At 35.8% G+C, this 16,694-nt stretch overlaps 1 protein-coding gene across 6 annotated transcripts; it reads left to right on the top strand.

Moving 5' to 3' along the window:
* The first annotated feature begins 9,993 nt into the window (after positions 1-9,993).
* LOC104095665 (phosphatidylinositol/phosphatidylcholine transfer protein SFH8-like) lies at positions 9,994-16,513 on the top strand. 6 transcript variants are annotated; one of them, XM_070185704.1, is made up of 15 exons: positions 10,007-10,221; positions 10,316-10,407; positions 11,587-11,890; positions 12,306-12,405; positions 12,524-12,790; positions 12,900-12,977; positions 13,068-13,169; positions 13,262-13,311; positions 13,425-13,524; positions 13,725-13,814; positions 13,907-14,023; positions 14,341-14,473; positions 15,072-15,475; positions 15,932-16,006; positions 16,226-16,513. In XM_070185704.1, the coding sequence occupies exons 2-15, from the start codon at positions 10,374-10,376 to the stop codon at positions 16,244-16,246; spliced, it is 1,875 nt and encodes a 624-aa protein (XP_070041805.1). In that variant the 5' UTR covers positions 10,007-10,221; positions 10,316-10,373; the 3' UTR covers positions 16,247-16,513. The 6 variants fall into 6 exon arrangements, with proteins under 6 accessions (XP_009600157.1, XP_033511923.1, XP_070041799.1 ...); XM_009601854.4 differs by having other exon boundaries at positions 10,015-10,221; positions 13,904-14,023; XM_009601845.4 differs by having other exon boundaries at positions 10,082-10,221; positions 10,304-10,407; positions 13,904-14,023.
* Positions 16,514-16,694: the final 181 nt, after the last annotated feature.

Here is a 16,694-nt window from a genome sequence, read left to right as displayed (position 1 = left end):
GTGGCGCGGTTTACAATGTGTACTAAAATGACAAGTGTACGACATCGTGACTTGTTCCAGAAATAATTTCATAAATAATTAAAAGCGGTTTAAAAAGTAAAATGCACAATAGTTTTTAAAAACATGTATTAAATCATATAATTAGGCCAATTATTAATAGTTGAGCGCCCGTGCTAAAACCACGAAACTCGGGAGTGCCTCATACCTTCTCTCGGGTTAACAGAATTCCTTACCCGGTCTTCTGTGTTCGCGGACCATAAATAGAGTCAAATTTTCTCGATTTGGGATTTAAAATAAACCGGTGACTTGGGACACCATAAATTATTCCAAATGGCAACTCTGATAAATAAATAATTCCATTTCGATTAACGTCACTTTAATTGGAAAAACTCCCATATCCCCCATCCCTCGGAAAAAGGAGGTGTGACAGTTGGTTCGAAGGCCTTGGCCACTGTCTCCTCATCGGTTACCCTGGTTTGAGGTAACTCGGTACCGCTTCTCACGCGGGTCATCAGCTTGGAGGCTTCTTCTTCTTCTTCGAACTCGTCCCTCGGGCGACTGAGCGAATTCGATGGGACCTCCCGGGCACTGGCACTTTTCTTGGATTTGCGCACCAGCCTCCTTTTTGTTTTCTTCTTCTCCGAGTTTGGTGAACTCGAAACCCTTTTTCTCTTCTTCTCTTTATCTTGCCTCGGAACAAATGGTTCGGGGAGGATGTCTTCATCGTCGGACAGGAGCCTCATTTCGACATCTTTGGGAAGACCTACAAAGGAAGAAAAGGTGAGAATGAATGCAGCTAAGAAAACTAAGTGTTGATTCACTCAGTTGAGAAATCTCACCGTGAGCACGGGCCTCCCACCGACCATTCGAAAGTTCGCGCCACGCGCGCTCGTAATAGGGTTTTTGCGACACGATGCCCTCGACCCACTCCTTGAGTCGAGGAACTGCACCCGGCATCCGAGCAACAACTGCATCATAGAAAATCGATAAGAAAAAGGGCAAAAGAAAAATGATAAACAAAATCTTAAAGGCAAGGTTATACTTACGCCTCATGTTTCATTTCTCAGGAAATGGCATGTCCTCGGCCAGGATTAAGTCCGAGGTTTTCATTCGAACAAATCGGCCCAACCAGCCTCGGTCCCGATCCTCGTCGATGCTCGAGAATAGGGTCTTACTGGCTCGACGGTCAAGTTTTATTAGCCCCTCCTCGATAAAGTTGGGGACTATACATGCACATCAGGTGGTCGATGGTGAAGGGACACCCTTCAAGTTTGCTCACGAAGAAGCGAAGGAGAATTACAATCCTCCAAAACGAAGGATGAATCTTCCCGAGTGTCACCTCATACCTTTTGCAAAATGCTATAATAAATGGATCTAAAGGACCCAACGTGAAAGGGTAAGTGTAAACACTAAAAAAAACCTCTACGTGGGTGGTGATCGCTTCCTCGGAGGTATCACCACATGATTATCGACCCAGTTGCAGTCCTCCTTGACCTTGGCGAGGACACTATCGGTGACCGAATATATGTATCTCAAGACCGGCTCGCACCGACCCGGTACCGAGGAGATTTTCTCAACCTTGAAATCGGCTCCGATTTGGTACCTCGCAGGGACGAACATCTTTAGAGGGGGGTTCCGGTGTCGGTTCCTCAGTAACTACAGACAAAATGTTCTCAGATGGTCTCGAGGAAGAAGGGTTTTCTTTTTGAGGAACGGATTTTGAAATCTTTGCCATTGCTTCTAAATAGAGGAGAAAAGAAAGTGCTGATAAAAGAGGAGGTGTGTTTAGCAGACAGTTTATGTAAGCTTTCAGAAAATTAGAAGATGAGAGTGATGAAGTTTCTTAAAGCACAAGAGCAAAAGTTTAAATGTAAAATTTCTAAATGAATGGATGAAAGGGTATTTATAGTTTTCTCAAACGACGTTTTGCATTCTGAAGTGGCCGACCGTTAACTGACACGCGTTTAATGCCTTGAAAACTGGACCGACGGGACGTTTCAACTATTCTTATCACTTACATCATGATTTCGTCGTCATGATTTATCGAAGTGAGAATCGGAGGCTCGTGATTTTGTCACTTACGTCGTGATATATCGAAGTGAGAATCGGCGGCTCATATCGTTTCTCGTCATTTACTCTCCGAAAAATGAGGGGACTATCTGTATACGGTCGAAGTCGAGCTTGATTTCGACTTGGTATATTAGGAACATGGCGACCACGGACTGAAGACCGACCTCGAGTCTCACCGAGTTAGCACCCGAGGTAAAAAAAAACCTGCCTTCGAGGAAAATTGAGTTTGTTGTCGACCTTAGCCTCGAACTAGCTCGAGGATAGCTAACAGAAGACCGAAATATCCGCGACCGGACGGATATTACGGCGAGAATCTCGGCACGTATCAGCAGGGAACTGGTAATCAGCAAATCAAGAGATTTTTACCTTTTATAGAAATGTACCTAAAATATGACTCATCTACTATATAAAAGGGGTCTCATAATTCATTCAACACATTGTAACACGTATCCCAATGCAATAAACTGTTATTTTTAGTCATTATTATCTTATCACTCTGTTCCGGCACCGATTGCAGCATCTTTAACTCGAGGGTGACCAACCTCCAAGGCCAAGATTGTTCAACCTATGTGGTTTGCATTTACTTTTTTTTATCATTTATTTCAATTTGAATCTGATTTCTCATTTTTGTATCAAGTTATATCATGGATCCTTAAAACTGCATATAAATTCAATTGTTATCCAATTTTGAGGGTAAACACTTTTATATATTAAAAAATATTTTTTAAAATATAAATACATAATCTAAATCAGTAACAGAGTTACTGAATTATACCGAACTCTTAATAAGAACTGTAACTCCATCCCAATATGGTGCTGTGCTAGTCGTATAGCAAACTCCTCTATAATAATGTAGCACAATTTCTTTAAAGTCAAATTCAAGAATTAGAACTCTGATTAAGGTTGTTTATTGATGTTACAGCACGATTTCGACCTTTCAAAATATTTTAAGCGTTTCTTTTTTTTGAGCGGTTAACCTAACATATTAAGTTGGTATGACAAAGTGTGTTTGTAATGCCACTGGGAAAAAAGAGATTGATCGTAATATTTGGGTTAAAACTGGATAGAGATTCAAAAAAACGTGACAATAAGAGATTATGGCAAGTCTTAGCAATATAATAGTTAATAAACGAGTATTTAGAATCATGTAATTAATTAATTAAAATTAAAATTAAAATAATAAAATATAAGAGAATGATAATACCATGCAATATTCATTGCAGTATTTTGGAAAATTTATGACCAAAATTACTTTACCCCTCTAATAAACTTGCGTAGCATAAATTCAAATTAAGTCAATTAACCAGCTTAGCGTTCTTGGAATATTTAACACTTAAAACAAATAAAAAAAGATTTCTAAATTTTGTACACTGATCACTGCACAAAAAAATAGATTATCGATTCAATTTAATTTATTATAGTAAGTTTTTCTTTTAGACAATTGTTGTATGTTATATTACTATATTTTTAGGTTATCGTATTAGATTTAATATAAAAAATTATTTATTTATTATAGATTAATTTTATCCAATAGTATAAAAAAATTTATAACTCCAAAGGGTCATATACTTTTGAGAAGACTCTCTCTTTTATTCTTCTTCTTCCACGAGGAAAGCAAAATTTTGTTCTTTATGCCACTATGATTTGGATTCTTTCTATGATAATTGTACCTTATTCTCCTCCGGTCAAATACACTTTTTTCCTTGAATAGTATACAAAAAGATAATGAATAAGACTTTCTCTTTTGGCTGAATACATAGACAGAATTCTAAACTTGTCCCTTTTTTCCACCTAGACACTTAAACTCACCTCATAACTTACTGAGCATTCAATCTCTATTTAGATTGTACCAATTAGACACGATAGTTGGGTACAATTGAGAAAACAAGATGTGTGTAGCTCACTCTCGGGTAATGTGGTAACAAACCAATGAAAATTGAATATGTGGCTCTTTTTAACTTTTGAGCATTAAAATAAAAAAATAATATACTCCACACGTACGCCTTCTTCTTCCACAGAAAATTATCTCCATTAATTTATGGCTTTCTTCTATTAGTTTACAATAGCTTTTTTTCTCTCTTTGTTGGTCTTCTACCCCACACGAGCTTCTTTTTTTTTTTAAGACCTTCCTCTGTTAGACCAGATCGGAGGTCATCCTCGCCGATCTCATTTCTATATTATGGCCAAATTCTATAGATTTCTGGACAAAATCTCATTTTTTACTCGATGAACAACACCGAATCTGTTATGGAATATCTAACAGCTAATTAAGAAAAAAGCTTCCGGGTCTATTATAATGAAAGTAAGAGTTATATTTTGGAATAAACCAACAACCTCACCTCACTAGCCCAAAGAGAATAACAAAAAATTCTTCAATAATTATAAAAGTAAAACGGAAATTAAAATAGTGCGATGAGCTGAAAATTCTTCTTCCAGAAGCTGGGTATGCATTTTTCTTTTCTTCTTCCTGAAGCTGGGTATGCATTTGTCTTTCTTTATTGCTGGGTGTTCGTAAAGTTCTCTATAAAACTTTGTGCTGGGTATCTATTATGTATTTGTTTTGGTGAATGAAAGGAGCTTAAGCAAGTTTAATGTGCGTTTGGCTTCAATGTGCAGAAGATGACCATTTTAGCTCTCTTTTTTAATGTACGTGCCCTCAAAATAGGTGAGATTCACCTTTTGTGCCATGTCAACTTCTTTTGTCTAATTGGCCAATCTAAATAGAGATTGAGTATTCAATAAGTCATGGGGTGAGTTTAAGTGTCTAGGTGAAAAAAAGGGATAAGTTTAGGGTCTGTCTATGTATTCAACCTTCTATTTTTTAATGTGTTTGAATCTTTACGGAGTTCGATGGTCAAATTGAATAATTTTTTGTGTGAATTCAAACATAAATTCTTTAAAAAAATTTAAGTAAGATTTACATATTTAGGAGTTACTTAAAAAATACTATACGTCACATTAGTTAATAATTTAATAATTAAAATCTATTTGCAAAAAAATATGGTCAAATAAAATTTTATTTGATTTTTCAAATAGTAAAAGATTTATTCTTTTTTTTAAAAAAAAAAAAAAAACAGAGGGAGTATTGTCTTATCTTGGGGACGCATGCAATTGCATTCAACGTCGCTTTTATAGTTTCATGTCTTTGAAATATTCTAATCCTTTGTACTTTGAATTAGTTACCGTGAGACTCTTACCACGGATGAGCTGACCAAATACAGTTACTTTTGTATTTAATATTTGTTACGTTGGATTCGGTAGGAATTTGTCATAGACCTCTTTATGAGAGTTAGGTCACGACCATTTAGGACCCGAACCCCCTTTATCAAAAAATTACATTATATATATAAAACAATATATCTTTTTTACCTCTATATATTAAGTTTTGAATTTCTTTGATACAATCCAAATGTGTAGTTTAGTGGTCAAGGGGGTTCAAAACCTTTGTAAGATTATAGGTTCAATTTTCACTAGCTACAATCTTGTTTAACTTTCTTCTTTTTGAACCCCTTTAGTGAAGATCCTGCCTCCGCCACTGATGAGGACTTGTGTTTGTTTGAATTAATTAAAGTACAAGCACAACAAAAATTTACTCACATCCAGTAGTTACACTAGGCAATTACTAGGCCAAAGCATGCCGTATATTGTTGTTATATCTTTTTGGTTTTTGTTGTTAATATTGTATTGTTGTTATTATTATTTTTTATCTTTCTTGAGTCGAAGGTCTATCAGAAATAATCTCTTCATCTTCACAAGATAGAGATAAAGTTTACGTATACGTTACATTCCCTAAATTCGATTTGTAGAGATTTCACTGAATTTGTTGTTGATGTTGTTGTTATTGTTGTTGTTGATCCATGAGTAGTTGACGTCTGTTCTTGCTTTATTTTTAACTGCTAAAGCTATATTACTTGATGTAAACACGAATGCATGTATACCGTACAAGTATTAGGCTACAACAAATGCTTCAAAAAAAAAATTACTTTTACAGATAAACGAACGTAGACAGTCAATGCGTTAAGAATGAATGCAATCTATTACATACTCCCTTCATTTCAACTCACGTGAATATATTTCTGTTTTAGTCCGTGTTAAAATGAATGATCATTTTTTCTATTTAAAAACAAGTTATCTTTATATAATGATTTATAACCCTACAAAATATATGTGTCTCATTTTACATCACAAATTTAAAAATATTCTTTTTTCTCTTAAAATCCGTTTACAGTCAAATGGATATATTCATGTGTATTAAGTAACTCAAGTCAAACGTAGTGGATTCAACTGAATTTAATACAAAATCAGCTATTTGGATCATGGGGAAAAGAAAAGAAAATAAATACCAGTGCCTGCATTGAAGGGGAACTCGTACATTCCTTTTTTCATTGATATATGGGAGCATCCCTTTGCTTTTGTTTGTTACTCACATTCAGAGCACTTTTCTTCAAGTCGTGATTTATCCACAAGTCAACTATGAAACCAAAATAAGTCTTTGCAAAGGGAACTTTTAAGTTGATTAAGGGGTAATTTGGTGCTCCATTTGGAAGTTGAAGTTGCATTAGATATACTAAAGTCTTTTTTTTTTTTGGCCATGGAATATGGGATTAATTTAATAACATTACCCGATAAGTTGACACTAATTTATTCAAAATGACACCCTTTGACACACATTAGTAGGGAAAGTACAAATGTCGAATATATAGTACTCTAGTATTGATTATTATGCATACACCGTCTAACAAAAAAGTCAAATACTAACATTTCAATCAACATTCATAATTATTTTAATTCATTCAACACAATTCTACCAAATCTTATATAACTCGAAGAACTCTCCCATACCTTTCAGAACATTATTAATTAATGTGACAATTGCAGAAAGCAAAAGGGCATCAACTTCAACTGCGAAATTATTACGTAGCTAGGCATTGAGGCGGTGCTACGATTTTAAATTTATGGGTTTAAAATTCTAAACATTTTAAGTTACTGGATTATGAATTGTTAAATTATAAATAATCAATGAATTGTTCAATAAATTATCTCGACCACTGACGAGCGCAAAATCGGTATATAAAACTTAGGCTCGCTAGTCAAGATAGTATAGTATTAAATCGTCTCCACATGGATTGTTTTAAATAATGTTCTAATAACCCTTCAGCTTAACACTATCCAGGAAGATAAAACTTTGATTTATGTTATTATCGACTAATGATAAAGACTAAGATTATCGATTGTGAGAAAATAATAGAAATTTAATGACTAAATAGCAACGATTGAATATCAAGGTGAGAAGTAAGGGTTGTGACAGGATAAGTGATCAGCTATTATTCCGGATAACTCCGTGCTAAGTTCACTCTAAACTTCTATTGGCTCTTTCGATTTCAACATATGATTAGGCTATCTTAATGATTCAAATTCTTCTTTTGAATGAATGAGAGTCCCGTTAACCAACCTAATGACAGGTTCTATGAACATATGCAAAAATATAGTGAATGCATGATTTTTCGAAGAACGTCTCTCGACTATTCTTCTAAATTGGATTAATTAATAACTCTCTAAGCTCTTTCGATTACGGATGAGAAGCGTAAAATCAATCTAAACAAGATAACGCAATGCGAATTGCAGCAACACTTCTCTTTCGATTAAAGTAAAATCACAGTTGGCCTTGCAATTCAATTAATAACTCATTCAATGAATTCAGACAATTAACATAAAGTAAAAATGCAAAACAATAGTCAAATCACAATATCTGTCAATAACCCTAAGAAAGATTACTCCATAGTGGAAACGTTATTCATCGCAAGAGTATTTAGAAGAACAAGAAGTCATTACAATTCACGAAATCGAACTAACTTCCGTATTGAATGAATTGGATGAAGTACTTAGAGTCTCCGTTGTTTCCTTGCCTTCTTCTCTCCAAAAGTTGCTCCAAAATCGCTGATCCCTTGTTTTGAGACGAGCTATGCTTCATATAGGTAAAAAAGAGTCGCCTCTGAATTTATCAAAATAGGCCTGGGTAAAGTTCCCGGAATGGACGTGCGCGGCCGCACATCTGGAGCTGTGACCGCGCAAATCTGGCAGAGTACTGTGTCATTTGCGCGGTCGTATGCGCGCTGAGGGCCTCTCATGCGCGGTCGCGCATCTGAATTTCGCTCCTACTCAACTCTTTTTTCTTCCATTAAGTGCACTACTCGTCCGTTGACCCCGAACACGATCACGGCTTAATTCCTTGGACTTTTACTCAGACTTCAAATCTCCAAATAGCTCGAATTCGCTCAACAACATCTGCATAACTCGTAATCGCTCCTACGAAGCATAAACCACACACTCAGTGCAAAACAATACCATTTAAAGCTCAAACACTAATAAAGTACAGTGAGTTAGAGTGCAATAAGTGACCAAAATACGTAATTATAGCCTCCCATTAACCACCGACCCCAAATCCTTGAATCTCCGAATCCTGAACCCCAACCTTGACCCCCGACCCCTGAACTCCCCTCCCTCTGTCCCCATCCCATTCCGACCTTCATAATATTTGCCTAAATTATAGTATATAAATACAGTTGAAATAATATTTTCGCTTACTAATCAAATTTCAAAAAATAAGTATAAAAGTTTTTTATTTTGCGAAAATTATTTTCCTTCTTACAAAAGACACCTTTAGGTCTAAATTATATACCTCCCGGGATAAGGACCTCTCACAAGAGGGTGAGCATATAATACTTAAATGCTGGCTCCTTTACCGTTGGAATAATACCAATAATTCAAGAAAGTTGTAGTAAGCCTTCTGACTTCCAAGTATAGACAACATTATAGTGCCCACTGCCCAGTACGTAGTACGTACACTTTGTAAGTTCTATCTAACTTAATAATTATGACGTGACAACCCATTCTGCATGATATATTTTTAACTTTTAGGAGAAAATAGAAAGAAACAACAACAAAAAAATAACAAGGGTATAGGTATTTTATATTATCACAAAAAAATATCTGGCGTGGTCACCTCGAAAAATTAACCTATAGTACTGTGTTTGTCCTATAGCAAAACTTTATAACTCCTCCATATTAATAGCACAATTTGCTTCAAAGCCAAATTCAGGAGTTAGACTCTGATTATGTTTTTTATAATGATTTCGACATTTGAGCTTATTTAAGCAGATATGAAATTAAAATTTTAATTTTATGAGTTTTAAAATTTAGAACGATAACTTCAAATAGTATTAATTAAATTTAAATTTTGTATATATTTAATAATTTCTTAATATAAATATACTTTTTCAATAAAAACTATTGAATTTTATCGAAAGGTAGCTGCATTTCTAGATTTACCCATGATTTTAGGCTTAGTCTTTTTTGAGCGGTTAACCTAACATTTTAAGTTGGTAGGACAATTGGACAAAGTGTATTTGTAGTGCCACCCAACTAGAAGTTAGAAAAATTAATTGATTGTGCATTGCCATAAAGATTATTTATATTATCAATTTAACTTGACCATTTATAATAAATTAAGTTATTATTTATTTTTTTTAAATTGTCGTATGTGATAATATAAAATACTTATAACTTTTATTGTGTGAAGTTGCTCATATTACCAATTTCAAACCCGAACAAAAAGAGGATTACAATAGATTCCTAACCCAACATAAAACTAACTACTAATTTAAGAAATTTATTAGGCAGTGGAGATAACTTACAAACTACAATCAAAGTTGACAAAAACATTACTCAATCACCATAATATTGGGTCACCACAATAATCTTTTTGGCGTTTTCACTCCAAACACTGTCGGCACATTCCTCTATTCCCCTAAATTCTTACCCCGACAAAATCTATTCCCTCATCCACGTGGCAATATTGTCACCTTCTTTTTGGGTCCCACAATTTCATATTCCTATTCAAATCCAATATACAGCTCACAGATTAACCCAACTTTTCTCTCTCTCTCTCTCTTTATTCTTTTCTCCTCTATCATCGCCGTCGCATTATCCGGTGATAATATTTTCCTTACGGCGCCAGTAATTTTTTATTCCCGGAAATACCCTTCCTCTTCTCCATATATTCCACTTTTCCGTTACACTTAATTTTCTTTTAGGTTTTTTTTCTTGGTTATGCATTTATTGCCGTCTTTTCAACCTATATACTTGGAAAAGGTAGCTATAGCAGAAATTCAGAATTTATTGTTCTGAATTTTTTAGAGGTTTTTTCCCCTAATTTTTCGTTCTGAATATATAGAGGGTATTACAGGGATTTTGTGGAGCTATTTTGATTTGTCGATCTACAAGAGTTGAGAATTCCGGCAGCCATGTCGGGTCCGTTAGATCGGTTTGCTAGGCCTTGTGAGTTTATTTGATTTTCTTTTATTTTCCATGCTTTATTTTTATTTTCAAAATTTTAAGTACATTATTGGTCATTTTAGTTTATAGCTCTTTCTCTTGTTAAAAATTAGGGCTTTTGACCTTGTCTGTATTTTTCAATTTTATGATTTTTGATGACTGTATTGGAATGAGATGGGTCAGAATTGTGCTGAATAGATATAGAGGATTCATATATTCAAGTCAACTACTTTTGAATTGAGGTTTTTTAGTAGTTTTTCTTTTTATTGTTTTATCATATGGACGAAAAAAATAAATACAATTTCTGACGGAATGAAATAGGTACCAAAATGCAGCATATTAAGTGTAGATGATTGATATAGCGGACTCCAACTAGTTTTGGATTAAGGCGGAGTTGTTGTTGAGCATAACAAGTATAAATGATTCATAGAGCGGACTCCAAAGAGTTTGGGATTGATACGAAGTTGTTCTTGTTGATTCTCTTAATCCTAGGAGGGAATTATGATTTTTTACTGAAGTAGTGTGGATTTTGATAAAATCTACTTAGTGGCGTTTTTGTTTATGCTGGGTCCTGTCTGGTGATTTGGGTTTTCTTATTTGGGGAAAAGTAGGTCTCAGCTCTCGACAACGACATGGTCATGCTCACAGTAATTGTCGAGCGCTCTGTTCAGTATTATCGACTGATGCAATTTGACCCACATTCTGGTTTTTGCAACTATCACAATGAGCTTCCATAGAAGTGGGAATTTTGATAAAAATGAGCGTAAGGGTGATTCGGTCGAGGAGGAAGTATTTGTTCAATTTTAAGTCAAACATTGTATCTATTTCACTCCCTTACTTTCCATCTTAGCCAATTGACCATTTAGGGCATAAGGTACAAGTGCTTGAAAGTCTAAATTACGAAAATGTATGGGAACTTCTTTATGAAAAAATCTACAGAAACATAAAAGATAATTATAGAATCATGTAGTAGAGAGGAACTATTGTTATTATTTTCTGTTTTTTCGCACATCGCAATGGGCTTTTAGAGGAAAAAGAGTTTGTTCTGTACGTGCTGAATTCTAGTTGACTTGTGCCTAGGACTTGTTGGTCTGGTTTGTTTTCTCAGTACGCTTCTGCTTCACCCTTTTGGATATTCTGGAATTGATTTTCCGACTCCTAATCTTTTCCACCACTTAACAGGCTTTGAGGGTTCATCTGCACGTGAAGAGAGAAGGGAAAGAAAATCTGATTTTGAGAATTCAGAGGATGAGAGGAGGACGAGAATTGGTTCCCTGAAAAAGAAAGCACTGAATGCATCAACAAAATTCAAACATTCTCTCAAGAAGAAAAATAGTAGAAGAAAAAGCGATGGACGAGTGAGCTCAGTTTCCATCGAGGATATTCGGGATGCTGAGGAGCTACAGGCTGTTGATCAGTTTAGGCAAGCATTACTTTTGGATGAGCTGTTACCAGAGAGACATGATGACTACTATATGATGTTGAGGTAATGTCCTGTTACCTGTAACTTCGACATGTATGTATGCTCAAAGTGATAAGATTTATGCTGCATTAAGTTTACTGTGACGTTTCTGCGTGTTTACGAGTCATTTGAATTACATCTTTGATGTTTAAAAATTTATTCATATAGGTCTTCTGTAAAAATTGGATTTGTTTGTCAACTTCATTAAAAACTTTCTTACGGGCCTGCCAGAACTGGAACAAAAGATAGATCAAATGCAGGTATAGATGTTTAATTTTACAATAGGTCAAAATGCAAAAGCATACACACATACATTACATGCAGCAGTATGGAGAATTTAAGCAGGATCTGGATCTAGTGTTTTCTGGTTGTTTCTTCTTGGTGTTGTTCAGTTTAACAGCATCCCAACTTATTAACAATTCTTCTGTGTCTGTTGCAGGTTCTTAAAAGCAAGGAAGTTTGACATCGAGAAAGCGAAGCACATGTGGGCTGATATGATTCAGTGGAGGAAGGATTTTGGGGCTGACACGATTACGGAGGTAATATTATCCCTCACAGCATGTGGCTGGAACGGTGTTCTTTCTTTTTTGTATTTTTTGTTGTATGTTTGTAACATCAATTAGGCTGAAATGCTTTCTGAACTTAATCGCTCATCAGGAGTTTGAATTCCCAGAGATGGACGAAGTTGTAAAACATTATCCCCAAGGTTATCATGGGATTGATAAGGAGGGTAGACCAGTGTACATTGAAAGACTAGGGAAAGTTGATCCTACCAAACTCATGCAAGTCACAACCATGGATCGTTATATAAAATACCACGTACGAGAGTTCGAGAAAACCTTTATGATTAAGTTTCCAGCTTGTACAATAGCCGCAAAAAGGCAGATCGATTCAAGCACGACCATTTTGGATGTTCAGGGAGTGGTAAGTTACCTCTTGTTTAGTTTTTCCTTCTCTACCTTTGATGATTTGAGCAGCAGTTTTTGAGCAAATAAATGTTTTCCCTATCTTCATTTTCTATGTTGATTTTTAGGGCTTGAAAAACTTTAGCAAGAGTGCAAGGGAGCTTATTATGCGGCTCCAGAAGATTGATGGTGATAATTATCCCGAGGCATGATTTCATTCCTGTCTGAATAAATATTTTGAGAGTCTCCTAACTTTGGGATCATTAACAGATTTTTCCCTTTTTTGACATGTGCAGACTCTTCATCAGATGTTCATAATCAATGCTGGACCTGGGTTTAGGCTCCTTTGGAACACGGTTAAGAGTTTTCTGGACCCGAAGACAGCCTCCAAAATACATGTCTGTCGATGCTCTTCTCCTGTAACTTATGAAGTCTCTGCTTTAAAAGAAGTGGTTATATTTACCTTGTTACTTTTTTTTGTCTCTTGTAGGTTCTAGGGAACAAGTACCAGAACAAATTGCTTGAAATAATTGATGCTAGGTAAAAGGATCTGAATTCTTATTCACTAGACAAAGAATTTTGCTGTATTTGTTTGCTTTTGGTATCATTTCTGGTAGTTTCCCTCAACATTCTTCTACTGATTTTTGATGCAGTGAGTTGCCCGAGTTCCTAGGTGGTACCTGTACATGTGCAGGCCGAGGGGGTTGCATGCGTTCGGATAAAGGGCCATGGCAAAATCCAGATATACTAAAGGTAGTTTCAAGGCCCTCGCAGCCGATGAATGTTATTTTCTAATGATGCTCTGTTCGTAACATATTCAGGAAGACAGTTCGTCTCCAAGATGTTTTTAATAATGGGAAACAATCTCTTTTGGTGATGCAGACGTGTTTACATTTCAAACTAATGGAACACCCCCACCCTCACCCCCACCCCACTTTCTTTTTGGGATGCAGATGATTGGTGAAGCACGGCGTGCCAAACAGCTTGTTAAAGTTCTAAATAGTGAAGGGAAGGTAGTTTATGCTAAGCCTCGCTATCCAACGGTAGGATTTCTGCCGTATTTCCAAAGTATTAGAAATACTACATATAGTTTGTTTTTCTTGAAGATGGTTACATTTTTGTTTTATTTTAGCAGGTAAAAGGTAGTAGTGACACCTCTACTGCAGAATCTGGATCTGAAGCTGAAGATATTGCTTCCCCAAAAGCTGTAAGGAGTTATTCACATCTTCGGCTTACTCCTGTCCGAGAAGAGGTATACTTGTCCGTTTTCACTCAATTTCATGAGGTGGCTTTTCTTTTATTGAAAGGATTCGACTGGACATCACTTGACAAAAAAGACCGTCTTACGTCAAACTGCGGCTGTCTATTTGACATCCTTGTTTGAGATGAGCCTGAGATTCAAGATTGTGTCACTTTGATTAAACACATCCCTGTTCCTACCTTATGTAAAAAAAATAAAAAAAAAAAAAAAAAAAAAAGAACTAACCACATCCCCGATCCTTTCTTGAATAGGAAGTTGAGCATATTATTAGTTATTTTCATATTTAATTTTTTCTTGTCATCAAACAGGCTAAGGCTATTGGAATGTCTGGCTACACGACAAACTTCCCAGGATATGATGAATATGTTCCCATGGTTGACAAGGCTGTTGATTCTGCATGGAAGAAGGAATCATCCCTTCAAAGACCCTCCACCCCTAAAGGTAAGAATTATTGAGAAGAGAATACACTGCTTATGAACACACTATGAAAGGAAGGAGGGGGGGGGGGGGCATAAATATCTGAATTCATCTAGTTTATTCAAGTGGTAAATTTTTTATTTTTGCACCTAATCAAGGAAAAAGAAAAGCTAGCTCACTGTTTGGTGTACATGTGTGTGCACACACGATTGCTTATATTTTTGCAGTTATGATGTTGATATTTTCCTTACATTTTTCTCCTCTTTCATCTAATGAAGTTTTTATGTCACGACTTTGAATATTAATCATCCTAATTTGTTTCTTCAAGTTGCATGCACTATTCAGGCTTTAAACGCCTGCATAATGTGAATATTTTATTTTCACGAAAAAACAAAATGTAAATGTTTTCTTTTCATGAAAATATAAAATGTGAATATTTTCTTGTTTGTTCAACTTTTACCTGGCACGTTGCTGTCATGCAACCAGTACTTTCTGTTTGACCTGGACTACTATTCCATTGTTAACGTGGACATATTAGGCTGGCTGTTGCGCTAGTACAACAGTAGTCTCATAAATCTGTTTAGTTTATAATCACATGGTGCCATCTTGTTAACTTTTTCAGCGATACTTCCACCAGCGGACTCTCAAAAACCTGTAGAAGGTCTTCGTGCTCGAGTTATAGGACTTTTTATGGCCTTCTTCATGACGGTGTTGATGCTTTTCCGCTCAGTTACATGCCATGTAACCAAGAAATTACAAGATTCATCGACTGTTGAAGACCAAGCTGGTCAAGAATTTACTTTTGATGTTAGCGCTAAAGAGGAGTTTCGGCCCCCTTCACCTATTCCAGCTTTTACAGAAGCTCAACTACTCTCCGTTGTTCTCAAGAGATTGGGTGAACTTGAAGACAAAGTAAATACGCTTCAAGAAAAGCCATCTGAGATGCCTTATGAGAAAGAGGAATTGCTAAATGCAGCAGTTTGCCGAGTGGATGCCCTAGAAGCTGAGTTAATAGCAACCAAGAAGGTAAGCGATTTATGAAGTTCCTCTAAATAAGCAAGGAAACCTATAGTCATTGCTCCATCCAGAACCTGCATTTTAATGTGCATTTTTTCTGTTTCTATGATTGTTCATCTGGCAGTTCTGCTTACATATGGACTAACTAATGTATGGTCTAATTAATGTAGTTTATAGTTTGAAATATTGTTGTGGCAGTTGGTTGTGCGAGACACGTTGTACTGTTTTGTAAATCCCTAAAAGAATTGTACATAAGGAGAGGTAAAAAAGGGTTTGAGGTGGTTGGTTTTACTTTTGCATGGTGAGATAGATTTTATTTTGATGGGTGCAAATGCCAGCGTAAGCATTTTATTAAATGTAGTGATGTTTTGCTGAAAGTAATAGCTTTTTTTTTCCGTATCACAAACATCTTTTTCTTGGTTCTTGAGTCGATAACTCCTTCCCTGCTTGTTTCTGGTTGAACAGGCATTGCATGAGGCTTTGATGAGGCAAGAGGAACTTCTTGCTTACATTGATGGTCAAGAAGCTGCCAAGTTCCGGGTGAGTTCCTGTTATTACATGGTATCTGAACAAACATCAGACTAGGGCTTAGCCTAGTAGAATTTGAAGTGCAAATCTTTTTACTTGCTAAGAGAAAAACTAATAAGGAAAAACATCTTGAATAGAAACGCGTATGCACTTTCCTCGTTATATTAAGTTGGTGTGCATTACAATCTGCGCTTTGGTGCTGATTTGCATCCTCAATGCATTTTTCTGCAGAAAAAGAAGTTTTGCTTTTAAGATGAAGATGCCTCGGGACGTTGATCTCGGATTTTCAACTGTGGTATCCAAATGAGATACATATTTGTAATGTATGTGTTAGGCAGTACTCGCAGTATGCGTTGAGTGCTTCCTTTTTTTTCTTTTTTCTTTTTCGGATCCTCTGTTACATTTGCAAAATGAGGTGCACAATTTCTCATCATGTGAAAAGTTATATTTTCTGTAAGTTTGTTGTGAGTTTGTTTTTGACATACTGAAGTAACATTTGAAAGTGTTTTAATTCAACAATCACTGCCTGTGCTGTATTCAAGTAGAAACGCCCAAACTTTCTGCGGGTAGCGATTTTTAGTGCCCAAGTACTTGAGCAATGGAACATTTCTCCATCTAGGTGAATTGAAGTGAAACAATGAAGCTAAAAGAACAAGTAAAGCAAACAAAATTAAGGAATGATAGAGTAGAAGAGGTCGAC

Source organism: Nicotiana tomentosiformis, chromosome 1 (assembly GCF_000390325.3).
Source record: "Nicotiana tomentosiformis chromosome 1, ASM39032v3, whole genome shotgun sequence".
Classification (NCBI taxonomy): Eukaryota; Viridiplantae; Streptophyta; class Magnoliopsida; order Solanales; family Solanaceae; genus Nicotiana; species Nicotiana tomentosiformis.
Note: the sequence above shows the minus strand (reverse complement) of the source record. Positions and strands in the feature narration are given on the sequence as shown.

What these genes read in the sequence shown, in the direction of transcription:
- LOC104095665 (XM_070185698.1), top strand. Translation starts at nt 10,374, where the DNA reads ATGTCGGGTCCGTTAGATCGGTTTGCTAGGCCTT. An exon ending in TTTTGGATGTTCAGGGAGTG is followed by an intron (nt 12,791 to 12,899) that starts GTAAGTTACCTC and finishes GTTGATTTTTAG; the next exon opens with GGCTTGAAAAACTTTAGCAA. An exon ending in AGTTAATAGCAACCAAGAAG is followed by an intron (nt 15,476 to 15,931) that starts GTAAGCGATTTA and finishes CTGGTTGAACAG; the next exon opens with GCATTGCATGAGGCTTTGAT.